The 24,395-nt window shown below is 45.4% G+C and overlaps 1 protein-coding gene across 1 annotated transcript in view; it reads left to right on the top strand.

Moving 5' to 3' along the window:
• LOC104529902 (acetyl-CoA carboxylase) overlaps window positions 1-24,395 on the top strand; it is a gene marked incomplete at its 5' end in the record, with an annotated part of 86,438 nt that overhangs the window by 48,695 nt on the left and 13,348 nt on the right. The window contains 7 exons of the mRNA XM_010174340.1: window positions 7,774-7,917; window positions 8,630-8,750; window positions 10,972-11,068; window positions 14,822-14,918; window positions 15,620-15,755; window positions 21,892-22,069; window positions 23,862-23,974. Of these exons, the coding sequence (XP_010172642.1) occupies window positions 7,774-7,917; window positions 8,630-8,750; window positions 10,972-11,068; window positions 14,822-14,918; window positions 15,620-15,755; window positions 21,892-22,069; window positions 23,862-23,974 (886 nt within the window). The remainder of the gene's footprint in view (window positions 1-7,773; window positions 7,918-8,629; window positions 8,751-10,971; window positions 11,069-14,821; window positions 14,919-15,619; window positions 15,756-21,891; window positions 22,070-23,861; window positions 23,975-24,395) is intronic.

Genomic DNA, 24,395 nt, shown 5'->3' on the forward strand with positions numbered 1-24,395 from the left:
TTGGGGGTTTTACTGTAAAATCCAGAATGTGGAAAGCTCTTTTTTGAGATTCAAGGCAGGGATAGCTCAGTATCTGCTCAAGATGACTCCAGTTTTGGGATTAGATCAAAGCAGTCATGTGAGAGCAATCATGTGAGTTAGAACAGCAAGTGCCATCCCTGTCATTCAAAGAAGCATTATAATTATTAATGCATGATATGAATCTTTCTGTAGTGGCACAGCAAGACTATTAGGAAGATACGTATGGGCGCAGGGTGTTTGAGAATGCTAATCAAAGAGGGTCTTGGAAATGTCACACAGAAATTGACACTTCAACAGCTTTAACTGTCAGTTGGTTCCTCTCGTGGATCTCGCCAAGGTTACCCCGCTCTTGGCTCCAGCGGTGGGGGAGGCAGGAGGGGTCTCTCTGCTGTGCCCTGGGTGGTTGCAGCAGATGGTGTGGTGGGAGCAAGGGTGGCTTCATGGGTGGAGGTGGGTTCCTTCAGCTCTCTTCAAACTGATGCAGGACCTCGGTGATGTTGGAGGTCTCACTGGTGTAGGTCACCATCACTCACACCCCGGTGTGGTTTGAGAACCAAGATCAGAGTAGCGCTCTCGGTTTAGCAAGATTGGGCAATGGAATAGAGCAGAATTGGTTTCTTTTGGTGCCAGTGAGAGGCATTGGCTGCTGGCAGTGTCTGGTTGGTGACAGTCTTGGTAGCACAAAGGTCTTTGCTCTGTGTAGAGAAATTAATGTAAACAGGATGGATGCCTGGACTTCAGATGAGCGCAAATAAACAACCACCACCTCCATTTCTGCATTTTATTTTTAATTGCCTTTCTTTAAGTGGTGATATTTGTGTATTGTTCCCATTAGAGACAATTTACGTTCCAGGCATTGCATTATCAGTCCCTTTATGTTTGCTTAGGGAAGAAAGTCTAATAGATTCCTGCTTACTTTTTTTTTTTCTCCCTCCTTCTATCATTTTTAATATGGATCTTGATGGGTTTATCTGTGTGGGTGGTACCTGTGCTGTGGGGGCTGTGGGTGTATTTATTCCCATTAAAGAAGAGTTTAGCATAGTGGCCCATATTCTACCTATCTAAATCTCTTCCCGTACCTTCCAGGGAACCTCACAAGTATTCTAAACCCTACCTGTGTTTCCCAGAACCAGGATTGTGTCCCAGTTCCTGATGATCCTGCAGAGTATCTTCTCACTGGAGCATTAACTCTGGTGCCTGATGTTCCACCAGAGCTGAACAGAAGACACTTTTCAAACATGTCCCATAATAACTGATCCTGATCTCCCCTCTCTTGGGGTGTCCCTAGGGAATATCAGGGTGACCTGCCTGTGGGTCTTCTCTCCAGTGAATTGCAGAGATATTATCTGCTGTCCTGGACACTTGAGTGGAAATGGTGTTGGAGAATTGTCACTTATCTCATGGTTAAGCCTAAAACCCCACTGCAAAGTGGACACAGTTTCACAGAGGGTTTTGTTGGGGTCCAGAAGGTGACCAAGGGAATGACCAAAACAAGGTCTTTCAGTACGATGGAGACAATCATTAATACTGTTCACAGGGCTAGTGTCTAGATTAGGGAAGCCCTGCCTGAGACAGGAGGGATTTAGGAGTGTTTGCACCACCTAGAACAGGGGCTGTAATTTTAGTTTGCAAAGTATATTGAGTCCTTTTGATTTACCACTGAGTGACGGAGTGACCTTGAGCAGAACACGCAGTCTCCCTACGCTGTGAAAGGAGAGCTGGGCAGGAATTCTTTGACAAGGCATTTTTCATTTGAAAATGCCAGTTCACTGAAACTGGAACTCTTCAGGAAAAAAGTATCAGTTTCGATCAGTTTCTCATTTGGTATTATTTTTGGTCAGATGAAAGTTCTCCTCCCCGCCCTCAACTGACTTTTCTTTCCACATTAATTTTTATTTCTAATACCTCCAACAAATATTTCAGAAGTCAAAACCAAACCCTGCCTGATATTTATTCAGATCTCAAGATTGTAAAATTTTATTTTCTGTTGCAATCCAGAAATTTGCAAAATTCCTCACCAGTTATTGCAAGATAGAAAAACCGTTTCCTCCCAATAATGTTTTGTGTTGCCATCTGCAAGCAGAGAGAATGCCTCTTCTGTATCTGCTCAGCTGTGGAGCCCTGCTCCCTGTGTATTGGTAAGGTGCTTTGGGATCTTCAGGCAGAAGGTGGTGCAGAGAGCCCAGCTGCAGTTGCAGTGTCCATCTGGATGTGTCTTCCCCTGCTGCCTCTGAGGTGAAGTGCAATTGCTTTTTCCCCTTCCCCCTCTGATCTCACCGAATTAAAGCAAGAAAAAGACTCCACCAGCAAGACCTGCTTCTGGATTTGCAGTCAGTAGCCATCTCCAATAACCATCAGGCTGTCAGCTTCCCCCCACCTCCCCCTACCTCCCACCTCCCCCATCACTCACCAAAGGAAAAAAAGAGCTGGAGCCACAGCTTGAAATATATCATGCAATAGTGTATCATGAATTTCTTGTGAATCACATTGGTGAAGCAGGTTTATTTATTTCTGAGACTTTAAATCAATACAAAGTAGGTCTCTTAGTTCTGAAGCTGGGATGGAGTGTGAAAAAATGAGCCCATTGTACTCTTAAAACTTTGGGGAAAGGAGATGACAGCTATATAATTCCATTTACCAGGCACTAGGGGCTTTAATGTGAAGGTGACAGGGAGCTCTTTGTGCATTTAGAGCACCATATCTTCTAAATAAAAGATCTGTAGACTTGATAGTGGAGTATAGCTCTGACTTTAATAATCTCCAAGCATTAGACCGAGCCAATATGTTCCCAAGTCAGAAGGGTCCCCCACCGAACGCTCGTAAATTAAAAGTGCAGGAACTGCACACGTTCAGAGATTAGAAATGCACGAAGTGCCGTCCGTGTGTGGGCAGAGGAGGTGTCTGTGCTCACACTGCCACGCCAACAGGCTGGAGTGGGTTTGTTTGGAAGCATGGCTCTCACTGGCATCCTGCCTCAGCGTGGTTCCCCTCTTTGGGGTCGCTGCTGTTTTCCCCTCTAATGACAGGATATGTGTGGGGGAAGAGCAGAGCGATAGGGATGAGCGCTGGGAGATCTGTTGAGGCTTGACTGCACATGATAGCAGTCAGGTTTTAAGTTCCTACATTGTGTTTTCTGATGAGACATTCATTCTGATCATTTCTGCCTGTTTATGAAAAATAGGCTATTTATAGTACGTGCATGTGCCTTTTCTGCTTCAGGTTTCTGGCAGATAATATAAATGGTGGGATGGGAATTGCAATTATTGAAATTATTCGGATAAAAATCTGGCACTTACATTTGATATAAACACATGATACGCTCTGAATAATAACAGCACTTATGTTACATAATGATTCCCATTCAAGCCCTCTGCTGTCATTTTTTCAGATCTTTCATCTTTGATGAAACATATGAGCCAATCAAGTTTGCAGCCAAACCAGCTTTGCAGTGAAATGTCTCAACTAACCAGCAGCTCAGTTTCTGAAAAGGAGCACAGAGAAAGCAGCTGGTCATCATGGGTTTGAGTGCTAGAAAATGATTAATATGCATATGACGTGCCTAGAAACCTGTTGAGGATGGTCTTTTAAAGGCTGAAAAGGCTGCTAGAATCCTGCCTCTGCTTTCCAAAAAGATCCTCTGAAGGAAAAGAAACGCGGTTTCCCGTTGCGGCAGGGAGAGTGGCTTTTGGAGAACCAAGGGAAGAATGAGTTGGCAGTGCTGCCTGCGTATTTTGTAAGCACGTGGTGTCACAGGTTGTGTTATCCAGAAAATAGTGTGTGTTCATAGAATCACAGACTGGTTTGGGTTGGAAGGGACCTTAAAGCTCATCCAGTTCCAACCCCCCTGCCAGCAGCAGGGACACCTTCCACTAGACCAGGTTGCTCAAAGCCTCATCCAACCTGGCCTTAAACACTTCCAGGGAGGAGCAGCCACAGCTTCTCTGGCCAACCTGTTCCAGTGTCTCACCACCCTCACAGTGAAGAACTTCTTCCTAATATCTAATCTAAACCTGCCCTCTTTCAGCTTAAACCCATTTCCCCTTGTTTTGTCATTAATTTCCCTTATTAATTGCCCGTGTTCTTGCAATCACGGGCTGAGCTTTAACACGTGCCGTTCCAGATCTAGCATTTCCTTTTGACCACATCTCTGGTGTCCTCATCCTTTAGTTGAGATGGGGACACGGAGGAAGCCCGTTGTTCTCTGCACCCTGGTAAGTGCGCTGCTTTCTGCACCCCGGAAAGGTTTGTCTTCAGGAGCAAGGGAAGGGGAGACTGAGTGGCTCATCCCAATCCGACCTGGGAGGCTGTTTGGTGTCAGGTATGCAGAGTTCAGAAATGTCAGCCCAGCTGCTGCTGGGTTGGAAAAGGGGAATTATATCCCGAATGCGAAGGTGCTGGGATAACGTGTGTGAAAGGAGGAGTAACAGAAGTGAGGGGTCCTCACCAGAGACTTGAGAAGGGGCAAGTCTGAGATCTCTGTGAGGGGCCAGTCACCCGCAGCAGCTCCCTTTGTCTGGTGGCATGTCCAGCTCCAGGTGGACAGAAACGTGGTTTCTGAGCTTTTATGGGGTGGAAAGAATTTTAATTTAAAGCAAATTTTCTGGTGCCAGGAGCTTACTGCCTGGTGCTTTGCTGTTCATGGCTGCTCTTTTTGGTCTAAAAACAGGCCATCAGATTAGGCACAAGAGCCGAGGTCAGATATTGCCAATATTCAAGCATGTGTGTATTGTGTATCTCAGCTTTAAAATCCTGGAACCTGTACTTCCCCACCCCTGTTGCTGGACCTTTCTTGATCTCTGGTCTGTGGCAGCTGACTCTGGTAGCTGCATCTTTGACTGTTCCCTTGAGTGCTAGTAACCTTTCTGCTGGGAAGGGCTTGCTTTGCAAACTTAACCCTTCCGTGCACGTGCCCGGCCTTCTCTAAGCCTTGGGCTAATGCTACCATCCCTCCTTAGCCTCCTCCTTCACGCGACTCAGTGTTCCTCCCCGGCAGACCCGAACTCCCAGGGTGTGAAGTTTACCCTTTTGACAGATCCTGCTCATGTCAGGTACAGGTTTTAATCCTGTGCAGTCTTTTCTCACACTAGTTTGTTTCTAGCATTACCTTTCTGACTTATTTAGCAACATTTCTAAATCCACTCATGCCTCTGCTGACCACATGTCTTACTGAGGAGCACCTGAATTCTTTAATTGCAGAAGCATCAGGTTTGGCCTTCTCCAGCAGATGCATTCTCTTTCACCCTTGGATATTTTCTTGCAGAAACATTTATCCAGCAATATGCATTGCACCATTTAAGATTGTTAATTGGAGATTGAATTACTTGTCAGCCTTTAAAAATGTAGTCCTGTGAGGTCAGAGATGAGGTGGTTAGCAGAGCTGAATGGATGGGCTATCGCATCCATTTCTTTCTCAAGCCCAATGATCATTGTCTATGAGCTGGCTGGCCCTTCAGTGCCTTTTAACCTCTGGCACCCAATTCACCCTGCAGCTGTGTGTGTGAAACAAGCTGGCAGGATCTCTGATCATTCCTGAGAAGACAGAAGAGCAGGAAGACACATGTGCAGGAGTGGATTCGGGGAGCAGCACCCAGCCCAGCAGTATCCCTGGAAAACAGCCTCTTTAACCCCTTGGCCGCCTGGTTTCCGCACCGGGGAGCGGAGCCGCTTGCGTTGCCTTTGGGTCAGGGTCTGAGTTAGAGCTTGTGTGTCCCTGGGTCACATACTCCTGCTGCTGCCCTCAGCACTGCTGTGGGTGCACACGTGTGGACCTACATGTCACACCAGTGAAGGCAGCGAGCGCTGGTCTGTACAACTTCTAGTGCAGCCTGGGGCTGCCTGGCCTCTGCTGACAGCCTGGCAGTAAATACCGTGCTGGCTGGGTGCTGCAGCGGGATTCCAATCACACAGCCCCTCACAGTGCTGTGCCCCTTCACTGGAATGTCTGGAGCACTCGGGAAAAGGAGCTGCATATTTGTCTTGATCTGCAAAAAGGGATTTAAGGGTGAGAGCAGGCGGTATATTAGGCTGTTTTCATTGCCTGTCAGCAGTGGTAAACCTGAGCTGTCTACAGTGTCTCTAGATAAGCAGCAGCAGAGACCCATTTTACATGTACATATGTTTGCATTAGTTCATAGATGGGGAGTTTAAATTCTCTTTATTTTTATTTTCCTCTGTGGAAAGCATTTAGCTAGGCTTGTGCCTGGCATCTGGAGGCCTGTGCTTTTCTTTTCCTTGAACCTAAATCTATGCTGCTGTCTTTTCTACCATGCCTTTTCGTGGCACTGATTTTGTTAGAGGAAGATGAAGGTGTTTGAGCTCGGAAGGGAGACCCAGGAACATCTCTGGGCAAAACCATGATGCTTATATTCTAAATTTCTGGGCTAGTTGTATAACTCCTGTGCCTCGATTTGTTCTGTACATAAACCTCGACTGACATCTGTCTGACAAGGAGATCTGTGAGGATTGTCCAACACCTGTAAAATGCTGAGTTTTGTGAAATGCCCGACCACCAGCCTTTTCTCCTCCAAAGGAAAATAAATTTGGAGTTAGTAAATGATAGCATTGTGCCTTACCAGTTCGGCAGTGCTTTAGATGGGCACAGTGGCTCCCTGACCCCAGCTGTGATTGACTGATGTTGTGCAGGAAGAAAGCTAATTGATCCAGTGTAGTTTTATAACCACATCAAAATTTTCTATTTTCAGACCCCTTTAGCACCTTCTTTCTTTCAGCCCAAAAGGTCAAATCCTGAGAAACATGGAGTTCCTCTGTACTATGGGTGAGATGAGTTGTGTCCGAGTGCTCCTTGTAGGATGTCAGGATGAGGATAAAGTCAGATCCAAACCCTTCCCTAAGGACCAGGTTGCCTTGGGCTCCGGGCTGCTCCTCCTATGGGGCAGCCCTTCTTCCTGAAACGAGCTGTGCTGGTGGTTTGCTGGGGGAGGGCAGATTGTTTGTGTGTGTTTGAGGGGGTTTTTTTAAGACCTAAATGAAGCAGGTATGTAATGCCCTCTGTCTGTTAGAAAGACTCAACCCATAAAAATAACAAACGGCATGTATTTGCTAGAATGTCAAAGTTATGAGTTTATTTTGTAATGATGTGCTCCTGCCTTCATGAGGTAAACTGGCCGTGGCAGAGGTGTTATTAGTAATATGGACTCAGTGGAGCAGAAAGCCGAGTGACCGAGAGATCAGTGTATCAGTCAGTGAGAGGGCAAATGGAAAGAGACAGCAGGAGAATGAGAAAAGAGCTGCAGTGCCTGGGCTGAGATTAGAGATGGAGCCATGCAGGAGGATTGGAAGCCCAGCAGTCAGGGTCTTATTCTTTCCAGTCTCTCTAAGGAGCTGGTGGGGCTTTGCTACCCCCCATCTTTATTCATGGTGGTGGTTCTTTCCCCAGGTAAAGGTTGAAATGGGTCCACTCTACCAGTTGTCTTAGAGCAATTCTGAATTAGTGAGCTGAGCTCGAGTCAGCACCCAGCTCCATTTGCTGCTTGGGCAAGGGAAAGTCATACAACTGCCCCGTGCCTCAGTTTCCCCACTTGTATCGTTCCCCTTGGGGATCACTATTCATAAGATCTTACTTGCCCACAGAGCTTGGGAAGGTCTATTGTGAGTGGTTTGGTCCATCCTTTGGTGTTGAAGTGATGATGACTTGCTGCAGGGATGGTGCTTGCTGCTTATATGTATCTCCTGAGCCAACACCTCCTTGTCACATCCCATCCTCTGATGATTTTCCTGTTCTTCTCTCAAAAGGTGCTCGGACGAGAAGTTTATACCTCCAACAACCAGCTGGGTGGGATCCAGATAATGCACAACAACGGTGTGACACACAGCACTGTGTGTGATGATTTTGAAGGAGTCTACACTATTCTGCAGTGGCTTTCCTACATGCCAAAGGTAATTCCTGGCCTTGCAGGAGTGCAGGGTGCCATTGCCTGTTCCCTTTGTTCACGAGGTTTTGGGGCTGAGGGGCTCTCTGCACGTGTGGGTTTAGGCTCCTGACCAAGGCTGATAAGCATTATGGTACTGAAGGACACAAAGTGGTTTTTGTCTAAAAGAGCTGCAGGAAGTGGGCTGTGGGGCAGCCTGGCACTGCCGTGGGTACCTCCACATCACTCCCCTTGGCGCTGTGGGCAGCAGGATTTCACACAAGCGGTGGATTGTCTCTTACTGAGAGACTCCAGAAGTGCCCCTCTGAGGCAGTCGTGTGTGGGAGTTGATGTATATGTGTGAGCTGCTCCGCAGCTGGGAAAGCAGCAACAAGAACACGCGGGTCACCTTCCTTCAGGAGAGTGCACAGAGTGAGTCAGGTGGCCTGGTCACCTTTCCAAAATTTAATTGCAACCCCTCGTTAGTGCTGGCTATGCCTGAAGTTCAGGAGCAGAGGAAATACAATGTATGCCATACAGTGCCAAAGGAGGGTTTGAGAGAGTGTATGGAGAACCTTGGAAGATTCTTCAGGCTCTTGCCAAGTCTCTGGGGTCCCATCAGTCAAAGAGCTGTGCAGCGTAGGGGAAAGAGGACTCTGACCAGGTCCTTCAGAGCTGGTGTTCGGTGCACAGCCATGCAGGAGAATGACTTCCTTCAATATTTTTCTTTTTCCCCTTAGAGTGTATACAGCCCTGTTCCTATCCTCAAAGTCAAGGATCCTATAGACAGAACCATAGATTTTGTTCCTACCAAGACTCCCTATGATCCTCGCTGGATGCTGGCTGGACGCCCAAATCCAAGTACGTTGTTAGATCTTTGGTGGCCAGAATACACAATATTGAGTCTTGTGTCAAGACTGTTCGTCAAGGCTTTATATCTGCAATCCAGATGTGTTTTGGAGCTTATAAAGTAATTAGTTCTAAACAATTTGAATACAATATATAAACATAGCTTGTAAATTCTGAGTGTTTGAGGACACATTAGTTACTTTTATAGATTTTCTTTTTTTTGTGGTTCAGAGGAAGTCCATATACACAAGGAATATACCCCAAAGGAATCACAGGATTCCTGCAGGTCTTGGAGAACAATTATATTAGAAACATTGCAAACCCCTGAATGCCCACGCATGCTTTTGGGGTTGTGCTGCCTGTGTGGGTACAAGCTGCAAACTGGGTGACCATTATGCCTGCTGTTATTAATGAGTTTGGGGGGCTAAAATGAGATTTGTGATAAAGTAAGTTTTCTGGTTTTGGATAATATTTTTTCATCATCTCTCAAGTAATTCATCCAGCTGTCTGAGTGCAGCTAACTCTGGCTTCCAAATCGAGTGACTTCAGATTTTAATTTAGTGGAAGCGTTAAGGAAAGCAGATGATTCCCTGCGATAAGTTAAAGCAGATATCTCCTAGGTGAAAAGTTAAAGCCATTTATTAGAGGAGATATTGCCGTGATATTCTTCAAACTGACGCCCGACACGAGGCCAGAATCTAAACGATCAGCTTTGGGCTCACGATAAAGAGATAATTTTGAAATGGATGGTCACATTTTACAGTGGGGCCACAGAGGCAAAGAATGTAGAACACAGTAATTACAAGTTTGGTCTTGATAAAACACTCTCCATCCTGTTTAAGTCAGCAGAGGTTAGCTTGCTTGGATCTCCACTTTTAATTGGTTTTGGACTTGGGTTTGCAGAAGCAGAGGTGCTTGTTCAGATTAAAGTGTTCCTCAGAAGCTGTGTGCCAAGGGGTAAAGCTGGGAGGGGTTTGGGGTTTTTTGGGGTTTCTTTTTGCAGAGCTTTGTGAAGCCCCAGTGGAAAGCAGGTGTCCCAAGAGAGTTGTGATTTCTGTATTGTCTGGGTGGGTAGAGTATCTCGATGCCTTGACTTCGGGATATGCAGCTTATACAGCAGGAAGAGAGCTGTCTGCAAGTCTTACTTGTCACTGCCCAGTCCAGCATCAGCAGTCAGCCAAAGGAAAGCTTTTTGTTGAGTCCTTACCTGGTCACTGGAGTAGGGTCCAAGCTGAAATATTGGAAAACCTTCTTACTATGGTCTTCCTGTCTGGAAACGGTGCCGTGCCCCTGCGCACATCGGCGTCGTGAGGCTTCATGTGTCTTTTGTATCCACTTAAGAAACACATGTGGAATGTAGAGAAATACACCATAAACTGCCACCCCTCTTCCCATAGGAATAACTGTCATCCTGAGGATTTGTTTTGAAGGAATGTATGGGGATTGTTAGTGTACATGAGGGTGGAGAGGTGTTGTCAGTGTATTGGAGTTTGTGATGCAGGAGGAACCCCAAGTCTGATACTGCACTGGTTTTATAAAGGGCAGCTGGTTCATAGTATCATTCATAGCACGGCCAGGGTAATCAGGCCCTCGTCCTTCAGGGTAGAACCTGATTGTCTCCAAGGGTCAGGAAAAGTTTATTTCTCTTAGAACTGCACAGTCATCTTGGTGACGTGCTCTTGAGGAGCAGTTTGGTTGTGTGGAACATGCTCAGATGTTTAGTGTAGTTTTAAAATATCAAAGAAATTTTTATATTTAGTTCCTGACTCCCTTCAGCATTCTTTCTTTAAAGGAAAGATTAGGAAGAATCGGGAGAAAAATGTAAGATAAGTTTTAAAATAGAAATAGGCATTTTGAAAAATATCTTTAATGACTTTACTGCCTTTTGACAAATGTTTGTAGTGTCTTGAAAAAAAACCAGTTATTTAAAGGCATGCAAAGTCCCTCTGCTATCCGAACCCCATCGTTTAACAATAAATGATGCTTTTGCTGATAAATGACTGTGTTTATGCAGACTAGCAAATGAAATAAGACATGATGGCTGAAGGCAGACAAATGCTCAGCTGTCTAATGTTCCCTTGTATTATAATCTATTTTAAAAATAAATAAATAAAAAGACAATGCCAAGTTCTCCAGTTGGCATGTGTAAGCAAGTTTCAGTTGCTCCTTTTATATTGTCTCTTATTTCTTCCCTCCCTCCTCTGATATTTCCATTTTTATTCCTTCCCTTTAGGTCAAAAAGGACAATGGCTAAGTGGTTTCTTTGACAATGGCTCGTTCGTGGAGATCATGCAGCCCTGGGCGCAGACAGTTGTGGTTGGTAGAGCAAGGTAAATTCTAAGAGGCATTTTAGACATTGTAGAAATCAAGTTTTCGTTATGCTTTGCACTTTTCTAGAACCTCCTTTGAAAGTTGATGGCTCTAAGTAAAAATAAGTCATTACTTGAACAGGATAATTCTTTACCCCACGAATGAAGCATGGTCTGATCATTTCTCCTGTTTTCCTTGGAGGTTGACAGCTTTAACATGCACAAAAGCCAAAAAGAGAGATATTGTTTAAAATTGTGGCAGACAATATATGCTTCCCTAGGTACCTGGTTGCATAGTGAGGCCTTCTCTGACTTAGTTGAAGGTATCTTACACAATTTATTGGTTTGCAGTCTTATTTGACTTGCAAGTTCAGCTGAAACTAGAGCAAATTCCAAGAAACTCTGCATAGAGGAGTGTAATGTTGAGGTTTGCATCGAATAACAGACAGCATTTTCCAAACCAGCACCCACCACACCTGATCTTAGTTATTTTTTGTGATGCAGAGATGTGCAGCTCCAGAGACCTGTGGCACTCACGTCCTCCCAAGGGGAGTCACTTCCCCTTACCTTGCTGTGAAGTGGCACCTGTGCAGGATTCTAAAATGTTCCCTGTTGCCTCGAGATTTAGATCCCTACCTTGAAAATATTTGCAGCCTGGGTCATTCTCAGTGTTGCAGGTCCATGAACTCTCAGAGCTGGCAGGAAGCAGAAGCCTGGAGATAGGATCCTGCATTTGGCCAGAATGGGCTCAGAAGAATGGACACAGCTGGGCTCAAAACCCCCTCAATCACCTCTTCTCTAGTTTCTTCAGTTTTTTGCCTCCTCCAAAATGGCACTGTGAGTTTCCTGATCTGATTGTCTGCTTCCTCTCACAATCAAGCCATTTTGAAAGAGTACATTTATCTCCCTTGAGTTTCCACTACAAGTGCTTGAGCTGTCCAAACGCAGTGTGCTTATCCTTTGTCACTCCTCATTCCTCAGGCTGCTGCCAGCTCTCCTCTCAAGACAGAGCTTCATACTCTTGCCTCCAGCAGACTCCCAGCTCCTAATTGATGTCAGTATTTTTGGTTAATTGTCAGCCTTTTCTTTTTTTGTGTTAACAAGTGAGAGGGGAGGAAAAAAAAACCCAAACCTGAAGTGCCTGAATGGGATCCTGGAGGCTTCAGGTGTTACACTTAATGAGATAGAGTCGTGCCTGTGCATGGCGGGCGTTCAGAGTGCCTTAGTTCCTAGCAGAAGTCTGCATCAAAGAAAAATCTTCTATTTACAGATCTTTCACCTCCTGTTCTGTCAGTATCAGAGTGCCAACAATCCATAGACAAATTACCTGATAATGCTCACAATCTTCTGGAAAACCCATGGCCACCCCTGGGGTCTGACTCCATCAGCCTCTAGCCACACCGAACTGATGTTGCCAGGACTGACTGTAGTACCAGGACGTCCCTGGTGATGCTGTATTTGATTACCAGAGTGTTCAGTGGGAGACAGGGAGAGCCAGCACTGTTCCTGAAGCACACAGCACAACTGGGATAGCCAGCTGGGCTCCCAGCCAACGTGGCCATGAACCAGTGCTGTTTCTTATCTCCATTGTGTTGGTAGCACACATGAGCCCAGAATATTTGGCACTGGGTGCTCCTGTTTCTCTTTTAGACTCTTTAAAGCCACAGCTCTAGAGAGTTCTCCTAACAAAGGTCAGAGAGCCAGGGGTCATGCTGTGAGATAGCAAAGCTTAGGGCATTCACGTGCAACATGTCAGAGGTTGTGTCCGTTCTGGACATCTCTCAAATGGCCATCAGGAGCTATGTTCATATGTTAATGAACTGCTGCATAATAACTGAAGGAGAGGGCTTGCTCAGCAAAACATCCCTCTGTTCCTCTCTTCTTAAGATTTTTGAGGGTCTTTAAAGGCTTTGGAACTACCTTTGGACTATCCTAGTGGAGAATGATACGGAGAAACGTTCCCATTTGCTCAGATATCACATCAGGGCAGGAGGAGTCCGTGCTCAGGACAGAGCAGCGCGGTAACGTTCGGCTGCACGAGCCCAGCTAGAGACGAAGCACTGCTGAGCCGAAGGGCCGGCCGTGTGCAGCTGCAGCTCAGCTCTGCCTTCACCAACTTTCATGTCTCTGACCACTGCTGGTCCCAGGGTCTGAGTGCTGTCACCCCTGAAGGTCCTTCCCACTCAGAATATTGTCTGATCTGTGTTGAGAGGAGCTGAAAATACCTGCTAACTCCACTCTTAATTGTAGCACGTAACCTTGGGATGTCCTGTGACCTTTTCATACACTGTGGTATTTGTATCTGCCATCCATGACACTCTAAAGTTTTATCTCACAGCACCCTATAATTATTTAAAGGCTTTTATGTTAAGCAGAGAGCAGGGAGTGGGGTGTGAAAATCAATTATTTGGCAAAGATAGAAGGTCTCTGCCCAGGCCCATGGTCAGCTTCACTTGCAGTTCATTTCTTCTGACAAATTCCAAGTTGCTTTGGACTCTCACATGCAGGTATATATAACACAAATGAAACTGACTTCTTTCAAAAGCAGGGCGTTCTGAAAAAAACAAATATGAATGTATTCTTCTGGGATTGTTACTGTAAGTGCTGCCAAAACTCATCTTTTGTATGTATGTTTGGAATATGTGTGCTGTTGGCTGTAAATTGTCTTTTATTATTCTATGGCAACTTGTCCAGGGACACACTATAAAACAAGATGTAGCATCTTCATGTGCTAGCCTGATAAAATTTATATGAAGTATAATGGAAAACAGAAGTTGTTTTGAGCTGTTTTCAAGTTCAATAAATAACTGTAATACTTGGATAAAGATGTTCTTTATTAGGTCACATGGGCCCTAATATAGAAGTTATAAGTTACCGATTTAAGACGGCTTCTGCAATTACGGGTTTCTAGGCAGACTCTTAATCATAGTGAATGGGAATATTTCCAACCCCCTAGTGCACACAGGCCTTGTCGCTGTCTCTGCCTGCAGCGCGTGTCATCCAGCTTGAGGTGCTTGAGGAGAGAGCGCGGGCTCTGCTGGGACTCCCGTCCTGGGAGTAAGCAGTTGTCATCGCGAGCGAGATGCCTTTTGTGTAAAGGAGTGGTTAGATGCTGTGGAAAGCAGAGCTGAGCATCCTCCCTGCTGCCTGCTGAGCATCCTCCCTGCTGCCTGCGCTCCCTGCCTGTCCCTCTGTCCCTGCACCCTTCCCACCCTTGCAGTCACCCCGTAGCAGACGGGCTGGGGAGGAGATAGCCAGCAAACCCAAACCTTCTGTCCATCATTCACCCCAACCTCTGGGGAGAGGGAAGTTTTGGTCGGCAGTGGAGGTTTAGGGTGGCTGAGACATCAGCTTTGCTCAGACATGCAGCCTCTGGATGTATTTCATCTGCTGGCAGCACTTGTGAAAACAGGGTTTGGGTCTTCAGGGGTATTTTTTGTGGTCAGGACAATTGGTGTCGAAATCTGTTTGGTAGCAGATGAAGGGTGGTGGAGATGTAGCTCTATCGTTTAAAATCTGGGCTTTGGTTTATTCTATTTAATTTTTAGTGAGGTATGTGCTAGGTTTTAGAACAAGATTTTGCTTTGAGAACTGTAAACTCTGCTCTGAAATTCTCCAGCCACACACCTAAACTCTTGAAAAAGGCCAGAATGCTTCTTCCACCGTTCGCTTGCGTTATTTGTCTCTCTTGAGTATTTTGATGCAAATTGGAAAAAAAAGTCTATTTGTGGAACAGTAGAAATACAAATTTTGATTTGTTTTGCATGTTACCAGGCTGGGAGGAATACCTGTAGGAGTAGTTGCCGTAGAAACGAGAACGGTGGAGCTCAGCATCCCTGCTGATCCTGCAAACCTGGACTCGGAGGCCAAGGTAGGTTGAACGTGTGCTCGGTTGCTTGTTTGTCCTCTGGAAATGTCTCTGTGGAAAGAGCATTTGTTTTGATGGGGAATTTTTTTTAGTGCCAAATGTGGGACAAAATGTATAACCATTCCTTGATGGGGTGCTAGTGCCTGACAGTTGCTGGGAGGAGTGAATGGCCAGTTGTGTTGGCCATTCATACAGGAGACACATTCCCCAGCAGTCCTGTTTCTCCCGTGACTTAGGTGAGAAGCAGGGACTAGGGCCCAGGAGATCTGGCAAGCAAAAAAATCATTTCCCTTCTGTCTTGCTGTGACCATAGTGTTTTGTGCTCTTCCTGCTCTGACATTCTGCTTTTCTCCTTCCTGATATCACAGCTCTGGCCCTACATCATTTCTTCAGGGTCTTCTCCTTTGCATATCCTTTTCTCTCTCTTCTTCTCCTTCACCTTCTCGCAGCATTAATAGTATCAGGTTTTCCACACCATCTCTGTTCCTCCTCTTAGCTCTGTCAGTGGGAGCACTCCTGCTGATGTTGGTACAAAAAGATTGTCCCAGTTCTTCTGTGGACAAGCAGATCCGAAGCGTTTCACGTGCTGTGTTCCCTGTCGTTAATTCCACATCACAGCTCTTGTTGCACCTGTTTCTGTATCTTTACACTAACTCTTAAATTAACGTGCTTCAAGGCTTAACAGTCTTCCTTATTCCCAACAGATAATCCAGCAGGCTGGTCAGGTCTGGTTCCCTGACTCTGCCTTCAAGACTGCGCAGGCGATCAATGACTTTAACAGAGAAGGGCTGCCTCTGATGGTCTTTGCTAACTGGAGAGGCTTCTCTGGAGGAATGAAAGGTAACCATCGATTTGGATCCCCTTCAGTGTTGTCCCATATCGTGGCTTGTCTTTTACTGCTCAGGGCACTGCTGCTGTTCCCCACCATGGCATACCCCATGGCACCAGCTCTACTGGTTTAGCACCCTGAAGTGGTTCTCTGGGGACAGACCAGCAGTGGGACAATGTGGCAAGGGACAGAAGCAGGTCCTGTCTTTGGGCAGCAGCTCACTATTAAATTGGCTTAACTGTGGTGACAACTTGTACCCATAAGCTTGCAGAGTGGATCTGCTTCACCCGTCTTTGGTGCAGTCTGCATCCAGCCCCACTCTTTCATGGCAAGTATGTGACCTGCCTAGAAATGCTAATAAGGGGCTCCTTTTCTAGGCCAGGCAGAGTGTTTGGAGGTGTCACCCTCCGAAATCCTGGCAATGCTCTGCCAGGCTCACCTGAGAGTCACTTGTGATTGTGGCACAGCCAGCTAGAGGAAGGGGACACTATGCTGCAGTCGCTGTGGTGACGAAGGGTTTCATGAAGAAGATCCCCATGTGTGTCTTGTTTTTAATAGACACATAGAAGAATAACACAGAATATGCAAGGAGCAAATTTGGTATCCAGTTCTTTTCAGAAGCAGCAATGCAGTTGTATTTTTATATGCACCCTTGTATGTGGTTATAGGAACTGTCCAGGTCATCTGCAGTGAGAAGAGGTAGTGGGATGCTCACAGTGGTCTCCTTGCTAACAAAACTGGCAGCTGCCAACCTGGGCAATGAAACACTAATCTCAGGAAACCCCTTCTGCTCAGAAAGCTTTATATCCTTCTGCCCCAGCTTGAAATTGGGGCTGGATAAGGCAAAAGTATTGCATATCAAAAATGGACAGGCCTATTCTGTCAAGTGGAAGCATCGTCTCACTGGTGATTTTTCCCACTGTCTCCCGGTTGACTCTTTTGGCGATGTTCATATGAAGTGAACAGTTATAAAACTGCTCAGTTAATGTGCCAGCAGTTTGATTTTTGCACCACACATTGCTCCTTTAAATTTTGTGAAGTGCCAAGAATGCGAGATTGATACTATAAAACTTAAATAAGTAAAAGATTACGGCCTCTTACCTGCATGTGGCACTTCACAAACACACAAGCAAAGTTACAAATGCACTAACAGGGTAAAAGTTCCTGCTCTGGAAGGACTGGCAGGGTGACAACGGCTGTCCTGCTCTGCTGTGGGAGAGCAATGCCATGGAGTTTGCAGACGCAAAGCTGGAAGGTGGCAAAATTCTTTCCTTGGGAAAATACTTGTTAACCTTTCAGGATGGTTCTGCTCCATTTCCTGCTGCTGCACTCCCTTCATGACTTGCTTTCCCTGCTGCAAAACTTAGGGGGAGGTTGTGGACGTAACTTTACCAAGTGTTCATTAAATATTATTTTGCCATTCTGTGTTGTGAGATCTGTTGGCCTTGCCTGTGCCCTTTGGTGGGTTCCTCAGAAGCTCAGTTTAGCTTTGGAGTTGGGACCAGAAGCCCAAGGTGGACAGGGCACTACAAGGACACTCATATTGCACATCCCCAGCTGGCAGCAGGAGGGGAGAGCAGAGCCATGGCAGTTGGCACCTTGGTCCCTGCGTTTTCCTGCCCCTTGTTTGCTGTTGGCGCCCGCGTAGCGAGCCGTGGTCTCTCCTGACGCTCTCTGCGTTCCTTGGGGAGTTGTTTGCAGTTTTGGTTTCAATGCTGGCTGGGGATTATGCAGGGAGGGAAAATAAACAATTATGCCACCCCTCAGTGCACACAAACACACTGCCAGAAGCCGACTGCACTGTGGGTAAAATGACTCCAAAATTGTGTGTAATGAGTAGGAAAAGATTAGAGACAGCTCTTGCTATGCTGAAAATTGACATTAGCGGAGGGGGGAGAAAAAAAAAAAAGAAGAAGAAAAAAAAAATCCCCTGTCTTTACTAGTCGGCCTAGGAGGTCTAATTCAAACCATAAAATAAATAAATAAAAAACATAAATAAAGGCATATCACAATGGTATTGGTGCTTTCCCCAATGAGCTCTATCTGGCCGGAAGGCTATTCAGCATAATGCAAAATTAAATTATAAAAACTGGCTTGAATATTTAGATGGAGGAGCCATTTGGAAGTGGTTTATTTAGGCGAACCGGCAGTGACCCACGACGGGGAGACATCAAGCGTGAAATTTACTGGAAATTAGCACCAGGGTCTTGGACTCGGCATGAATAGTTTGATAGCATGCAAATCCCCGCGACATTAAACTGCGGCGCCGCTTGTGCTACAGGGTCACTCGCAGTTGGTTTTTCATGTTTTACTTATTATTTTTTTCCTGGGACAGGTTATAAATAACAATAAAAAAAAAAGATCTCGGCAGAATGAAGAGGCTGTTTTAAATCTCTGATTACCTGGGTGTTGAATGGTGGTATTGCTCGTATGTAATGGGTTTATGAGGGACATGATGTGTCTGCAGCCGGTGTTCGCCTGGTGTTTACCTTCAGGTCCTATCTGATAATCCAGCCAAGCTGATGAGATCCGTTCCAGCTTTGGAGGTTCAGGGCATGCTGCCCGACACTATGGAAATGTAAAAAGCTGTCTGCAGCCTTTCTAGCACGCGTGCTGCATCTGACTGCCAATATTTACACATACAGGGTAATGATAACAGCTTCCAGCAGATTTCTTGTCTGTGTGGAGTAGGCGCTGATGCAGACTGCAGCTGAGCAGAGGATGGGAACGTGCTGCAAACAGTCTGCCCTACGGAACAACGAAAACTCTTCCGAGGGGACTGCTGCAGCATTTCTGCCTTAGTGGCTTATTATGCTGAGGTTTAAATTAATACAGGAACGAAATTTTGACCCACAAAGAGAATATTTCGTTTTATTTTTTCCAATCTCAACATAAGCAACTTCTTTGCAAGAAGAGTTGTGCGAACAGCCTGCTCTTAAAATGCCTGTGGTGATCCTTGCAGCAGGATGATGATGGAAGCCATTGGGTTTTGTTTTAAACATAAGAAGTGTGTTAGTTACAGTAGGAACAGTTCATAAGGTCTAGGGCTGCTGGGTTGACTCGAGCACAGAGCAGTGGACACCATGGAGACCTGGCATCATTTCCCACCTGCAGCAGTTAAATTTGGGGCACTGTTCTCCATGGTGAGAGTGGAGAATGCAGCAAAACTGCAAACAAGAGGCAGTTGTGACAGTATGGCAAATGTTTCATGGTTTCACACTCAAATACAATATAGATGTAAATCAGAGAGGTTGTGTGTTGGGGTGACTGGGCATGGAGACTACAGGCAGGTGTCTTGGGTCGTCTTTGCAGTATTTTTATGATCTTCATCAACTCTACTGATAGTTTACCTCTTAAAAATACACATTCTTTAAGAGTCCCTGCTTGGCTGAAGTGGTAAGTGTAGGCAGAGGGGACAGTTGAGATGGTGGGAGGGGAGAACCCCACAGAAGAGCAGAAACCCTCCTGTAGCTGTGGACACTGCGCTTCCCCTTGGCTCGTCTCTGGAGCTCATCAGCTTCCATGGCACCATGGGAACCCTTCCGTGATCACAGGCAGGTTGATTGTCTCTTCCTTAGTGGAGCAAAACTTGATCTCCATTAGCAGAAGTAGTTACCATTAGAAAAGGAGAAATCCTCTGCTGCAGAGTTTACAGACAGGTCTGAAAGTATCTGAAACTATCTGTCTATAGCCCAAGAGTACAGCAGCAGCTCCTCTGACCTCAGTGGAAGTTTTGAGAAGCCAGCAGTTGAATCCATATATAAAATCATATAATATAATATAATCAGTAAATCCATCTATAAAATACTAAGCTAAGGCTGCTGGGACCTTCCAGGAAAATTAAGTGCTGCCTTGCAGGATCCCAAAAGGAGTAACTGTGTACAGAACTGCATAGTGATAAAGTTTGTGCTTCTGGAGAGCTTTGAAAGTGTGATCCTGAAAGGATCGTAGGCACAGAAACACTTCCCTGACCTTGCTGATGCCACCTGCTAAACCTGAGAGAGATTTGGAGCTGTGCACAGAAAACATCAAGTTTTGCTCAGTTTCTCTACTCCTCTTCCCTCTGCCCTGTTCAAACAAGTAGCGCTTCTTTTTTCTACACTTAACCCGAGTAAAATATATACCCTTGGCAGGAGTGAAAAATGTATTGCTAATTACACAATTATTTTATTATGTAGCACTAGTAAAAAATGTCTAGTAAAGAATTAATTCAGTTAAAATAATTTGAATCAAGCAATTATTTTCTTAACACTAGAATTAGCTGAAAGTACTTCAAGTGGTTTATTACTAGCACTACATAATAAAATAATTGTGTAATTAGTAATAAATTTGTCACCCCTTTTGAGGTCTTTTTCTGTGCTCATGACAATGGAAAAGGTTGGAGTTTTGTTTGGTTCTCAGTCCTCACTGTCTCCGACAGAATTTATGTTTATTCTCAATTGGGGGAAATAAATTGTTCTTCTTTTCATCAGCATTTGACATTTCTTAAATAACATGAAACTCCTTTTCTTGGGTACTTGGACAATGACCTTGTGAATGAACTGAAGAGATCACATCAGTGCCTGTGGTTCTAGTGTATATATATATATTTACACACACTATATACACCTCTTGCTCGCTCTCTATATGTTAGTGTGTGTATATATATATATATATGTAAGAGTGTGTATGTGTATTTCCCAAAGAGTTAAGTGCTTAACTATGCTGCTGCTTAACATGAAACTGGGGTTAAATGACAAGGGGACCTTGGCTGGCGTCTCTTTCTTCCCTGGAAATGCTTTCTCAGGTGATTGTGAGGATTTTAGATGAATAAAAGTGTCTCAGTCTTTTCAGACCATGGCTGCAGACCAGCCCGTGTGCGGGGTACGGACGTGCGACCCGCTTCGTCTTTCTGCCCCACATGGTGGTATTTTAATGGCCAGAAAAAATGAGGCAGACTGGGAGATGCTGGGCAAAGAACAAAAATGATGAAGGGGGTTGACTGTCCTGGGAGACATGAGGAATGAATACCTGTTCTGTGTCTGAGGGGAAATACTGAAAAGCCTACTGCTATTTCTAGCAAGCCCAAAGGAGTGCAGAGATTATGTAGGGTGATGCAAAGAGTAGGAATATTAAATTAATGGGGATGGGGATGGGGAAGGAGGGGAAGTTTGGCTAAATGCTGAGGAAAATTTCATCCATTTGGTTGTGGAAATGCCCCTAAAGAAGGAGGAGATTTATTGTTTGGGATTTCTAAATGAAAGCTTTAAAAAGCACTGGGAGAGAGATGCAGGGCACAGTCCTGTGTGAACAAAAAGGTGGGCTGGATGATCCTAGTAAGTATTTTTCATTTCTTGTATATTTGATTTGATACTTCTATATATAATCATATGTAACAAAATGTATGTATTCGAGGGTGCCTGTTTCCATTACAAACTGTATCCATTATAAACTCTTATCATCTCATATCAATTCTTTTGCCGTCCTTTTTTCTCTTTTATTTAAATCACCTTTGGGGCTGATATTTTCAATGTACTGTCTTTACACAGTGGAGTTGTTCTTAATAATTTTGAGCAAAATGCCTTAAACAAACTCTAATGCAAGAAGAGAAGAATGCTATTGCACACCTGAACCTTTCCAACACGCTGATTTTGATAAAGATAGACGGAAGGTCTGCTGCCCTTTGGTGTGCCGTGCACATTGCATGGGTCATGGTACAGATCCATGGTAGGAAGTCTGGAATGGGGCAGCAAAAACACCCGACCTGACTTCCCAAACTGCTGAAATACTCATTGGCTTGGCTGGGAAGTAAGGGCTGGATTGTCTCCAGGACATCCTATCTCCAAGTATCTCCTGCCTCCAAGTGTAGGACTGGTTGGTGTGACCAGAGGACACTGCAGTCCATGTTTTGTGCATCAGTGTGGTTAAGTAACCGGGAAGTAACTGGACAAGATCTCCAGAGTGGAGATCCACTGTCTGGGAGCAGTGACTGCTGTGGGAACATCTCCTTCCTCAGTCCATTTTGTCCAGGTCCAGATAACACCAACCAGAGCTTGCAATACATGGTTAGAAGAGCTGAATAATTGGTTTTTCTCCCAGTGTGACCAAGTGTGGCGGGGTGAAGCATTGACATGCTGTGACGTCAAGCGATGTGTCCTTTTCCTGCAGACATGTATGACCAAGTGCTCAAGTTTGGTGCCTACATTGTGGATGGCCTGAGAGAGTATCGTCAACCCGTGCTTATTTACATCCCACCGCAGGCGGAGCTGAGAGGAGGATCCTGGGCTGTGATCGACCCCACCATTAACCCTCGCCACATGGAGATGTACGCAGACCGAGAGAGCAGGTACGGCAGCTTCATGGCAGCTTTCTCCTCCCTCTGTAGCCACCTGCTCTGGGACATAATTACCTGGCTGAGTGAGAAGCTTGCAGTTAAGAGTGTGGGAGTTTGTCACTGAGCAGGGGCTGACCCTCTTCCCGTTGTAACTTGCGTCTCGGAGGAGTTTGCTGTGTAGGACAATTTGGATGGTCCCCTGGCTCAGACTTAGAGGGGGGTAAGTTCTGTAGCCATGCTGAGCCACCTCTGTGAGGGTTCATGAATAACGTGCCAAAGCACAGTGAGATATTGGTGCTTAGGGTTTTCTGACCATTCTGGTGTTTCCACTTACTGCTCTGTGCTTTGAAACAAGGGTCTGTACATACAATTTTGCAAATTAAATAGGTGTAAATAATTGTGCACTTTAAAATCCCTGAGTGTTGCACTGTCATGTGGGCACTTGGGGAGTCGCACTTTTTAAATTAAATACAACTTTTGTAATGAAGTTCTAGTTACTGGTGGTTCAGGATATAAAACTACAGGCAAATTCTTGGAAACAGATTTTTTAAAATATTATAAAGAAACTTAAAATAGAGATACTGCATCATTTGGAGAAAAAGCCAGCCCTTCCTGGGCTGTCTGTAGCAGATAAGAGGCAGGCGTATGGAAGGACAGCACGAATGTTGTGCTGTCAGGGCATCCCCTCAACTCCTGCCCTCTTGGCAGGATAAAATTCCCAGGCAGCTGCTCCCAGGGAAAAAAATAAGTGTATGCAGGGAAGAGTTGAGAAGATGCCTGTTTCCCTTGCCCTTCCCAGCTGAGTTTTGGTCCTGATGGCATGCCTGTCTCTCTCTCTGTTCTAAAACGGTGAGACAGACATGTAGTCTGTTGCCCCCCCCAGTATTTCCTGCATCTTGAGCAAACATTCTCTAATCTTCCCCTCCTGGAAGCTGGAAGTTTTTGCTGTTCTTTCCAAAAACCCTACTTAGAAATGTGGAGCCTGTTTGCTTCCCAGTCAGACACACTGTGAGCAGGATTTCTACAAGCTCCTTCCCCCAAGTGTTTCTGGGGTCCGTGCAGGAGCAGCTCCCTCCCGCTGCCTCTGCCCCGTACCTTTCCAAGATCCCAGCAGTGTGAGCTCACCTCTTGGAAATCCCAAGCCAGCTCCCGCCTTGCGAGACAGCAGGAAGGACAGGGTGTGTTTGCAGAGCTGTGTTGGACTCTAGAGGTCTTGAGCTCCAGTAGCCAAGAAGAAGATTATTTTACATAATACATCACCCTGTCCCTAAGTACCATTTTGCATTTGTAATAGTTCTCATCGCTGTTGCTGTTCATAACCCTCAGCGCTGACCTTCCTCCTCGTCATCCCTCCCGCCCTCACAGCTAAAGACTGAAGTGATTTTATTTACTGAGCCCAAGTTTCAAATCACGTGCTGCTCTGTCTTTGCCCTGGGAAGGAGGCAGGGTCTCTGATGGAAATGGCTGGTTAATTGGTTTGTTTCATAAAGCTTACCTACCTTTGGAAAGAGCTTGCAGGTCACAGCTTAAAAGAGTCTGCTGAAGAGCGTTGCTCGTCCCAGGCTGTGCTATATGCTGTTGGGCAGACGTGTCTCTGGTGTGCATTTGTGGCGTTGGATAAATAACAGCTAAGATCCTTTCTTTCTTGTTCTCTCTTTCTCTTTGTTTTGTCTCCCTCCCACCTTTCTCTTCTTTTTTTTTTTTTACATGCTTTCTAGATAACACTGAACCATTCCATTTTGTGTTTCCCCTTGTCTGATGACCTGAAAGTGCCTTTCTTTTCTCTTTTCCCATCACTGATCAGAGGAGGAATCCTGGAACCAGAGGGGACGGTAGAAATCAAGTTCCGCAGGAAGGATCTGGTGAAGACCATGAGGCGAGTGGACCCCGTGTACATCCGCCTGGCAGAGCGGCTGGGTAGGTCTGCGCGGGGCAGCCATCCGTTAGCTGGTGGCTAATGAATGTGTTTATAGACCTTAAAAAGGGGCACTGAGGCATTTTATCAATTTCATGATAATTTTTATTTACTGTCAACTAACTTGGGAAGAAAACCAGATGAGACAAGCTGCGTGTATGTACGTGTGAGAGGTGATATTCGTGTGCATTTAGCGTACCTAGGCTGTGTGTAATAGTGTCTTTTGGAATGAATTTCTTTTTTATTTATTTAATGGGTCTTTCAACAGACACTACAGATGCTTGAGTCTAGTTTCCATCTCAGCAATCGCTCAGCTCACTGAAAGCTCGTGGGCCAAACCCCTCAGCTGGTGTCATTTGGTGTAACTTAAAAATTTGGTCAAAGACGTTTTGGGCTGGTGGACTATCACTGTGTGTCTGAGGT

Source organism: Antrostomus carolinensis, unplaced genomic scaffold (assembly GCF_000700745.2).
Source record: "Antrostomus carolinensis isolate BGI_N321 unplaced genomic scaffold, ASM70074v2 scaffold7258, whole genome shotgun sequence".
NCBI classification, from domain to species: Eukaryota; Metazoa; Chordata; class Aves; order Caprimulgiformes; family Caprimulgidae; genus Antrostomus; species Antrostomus carolinensis.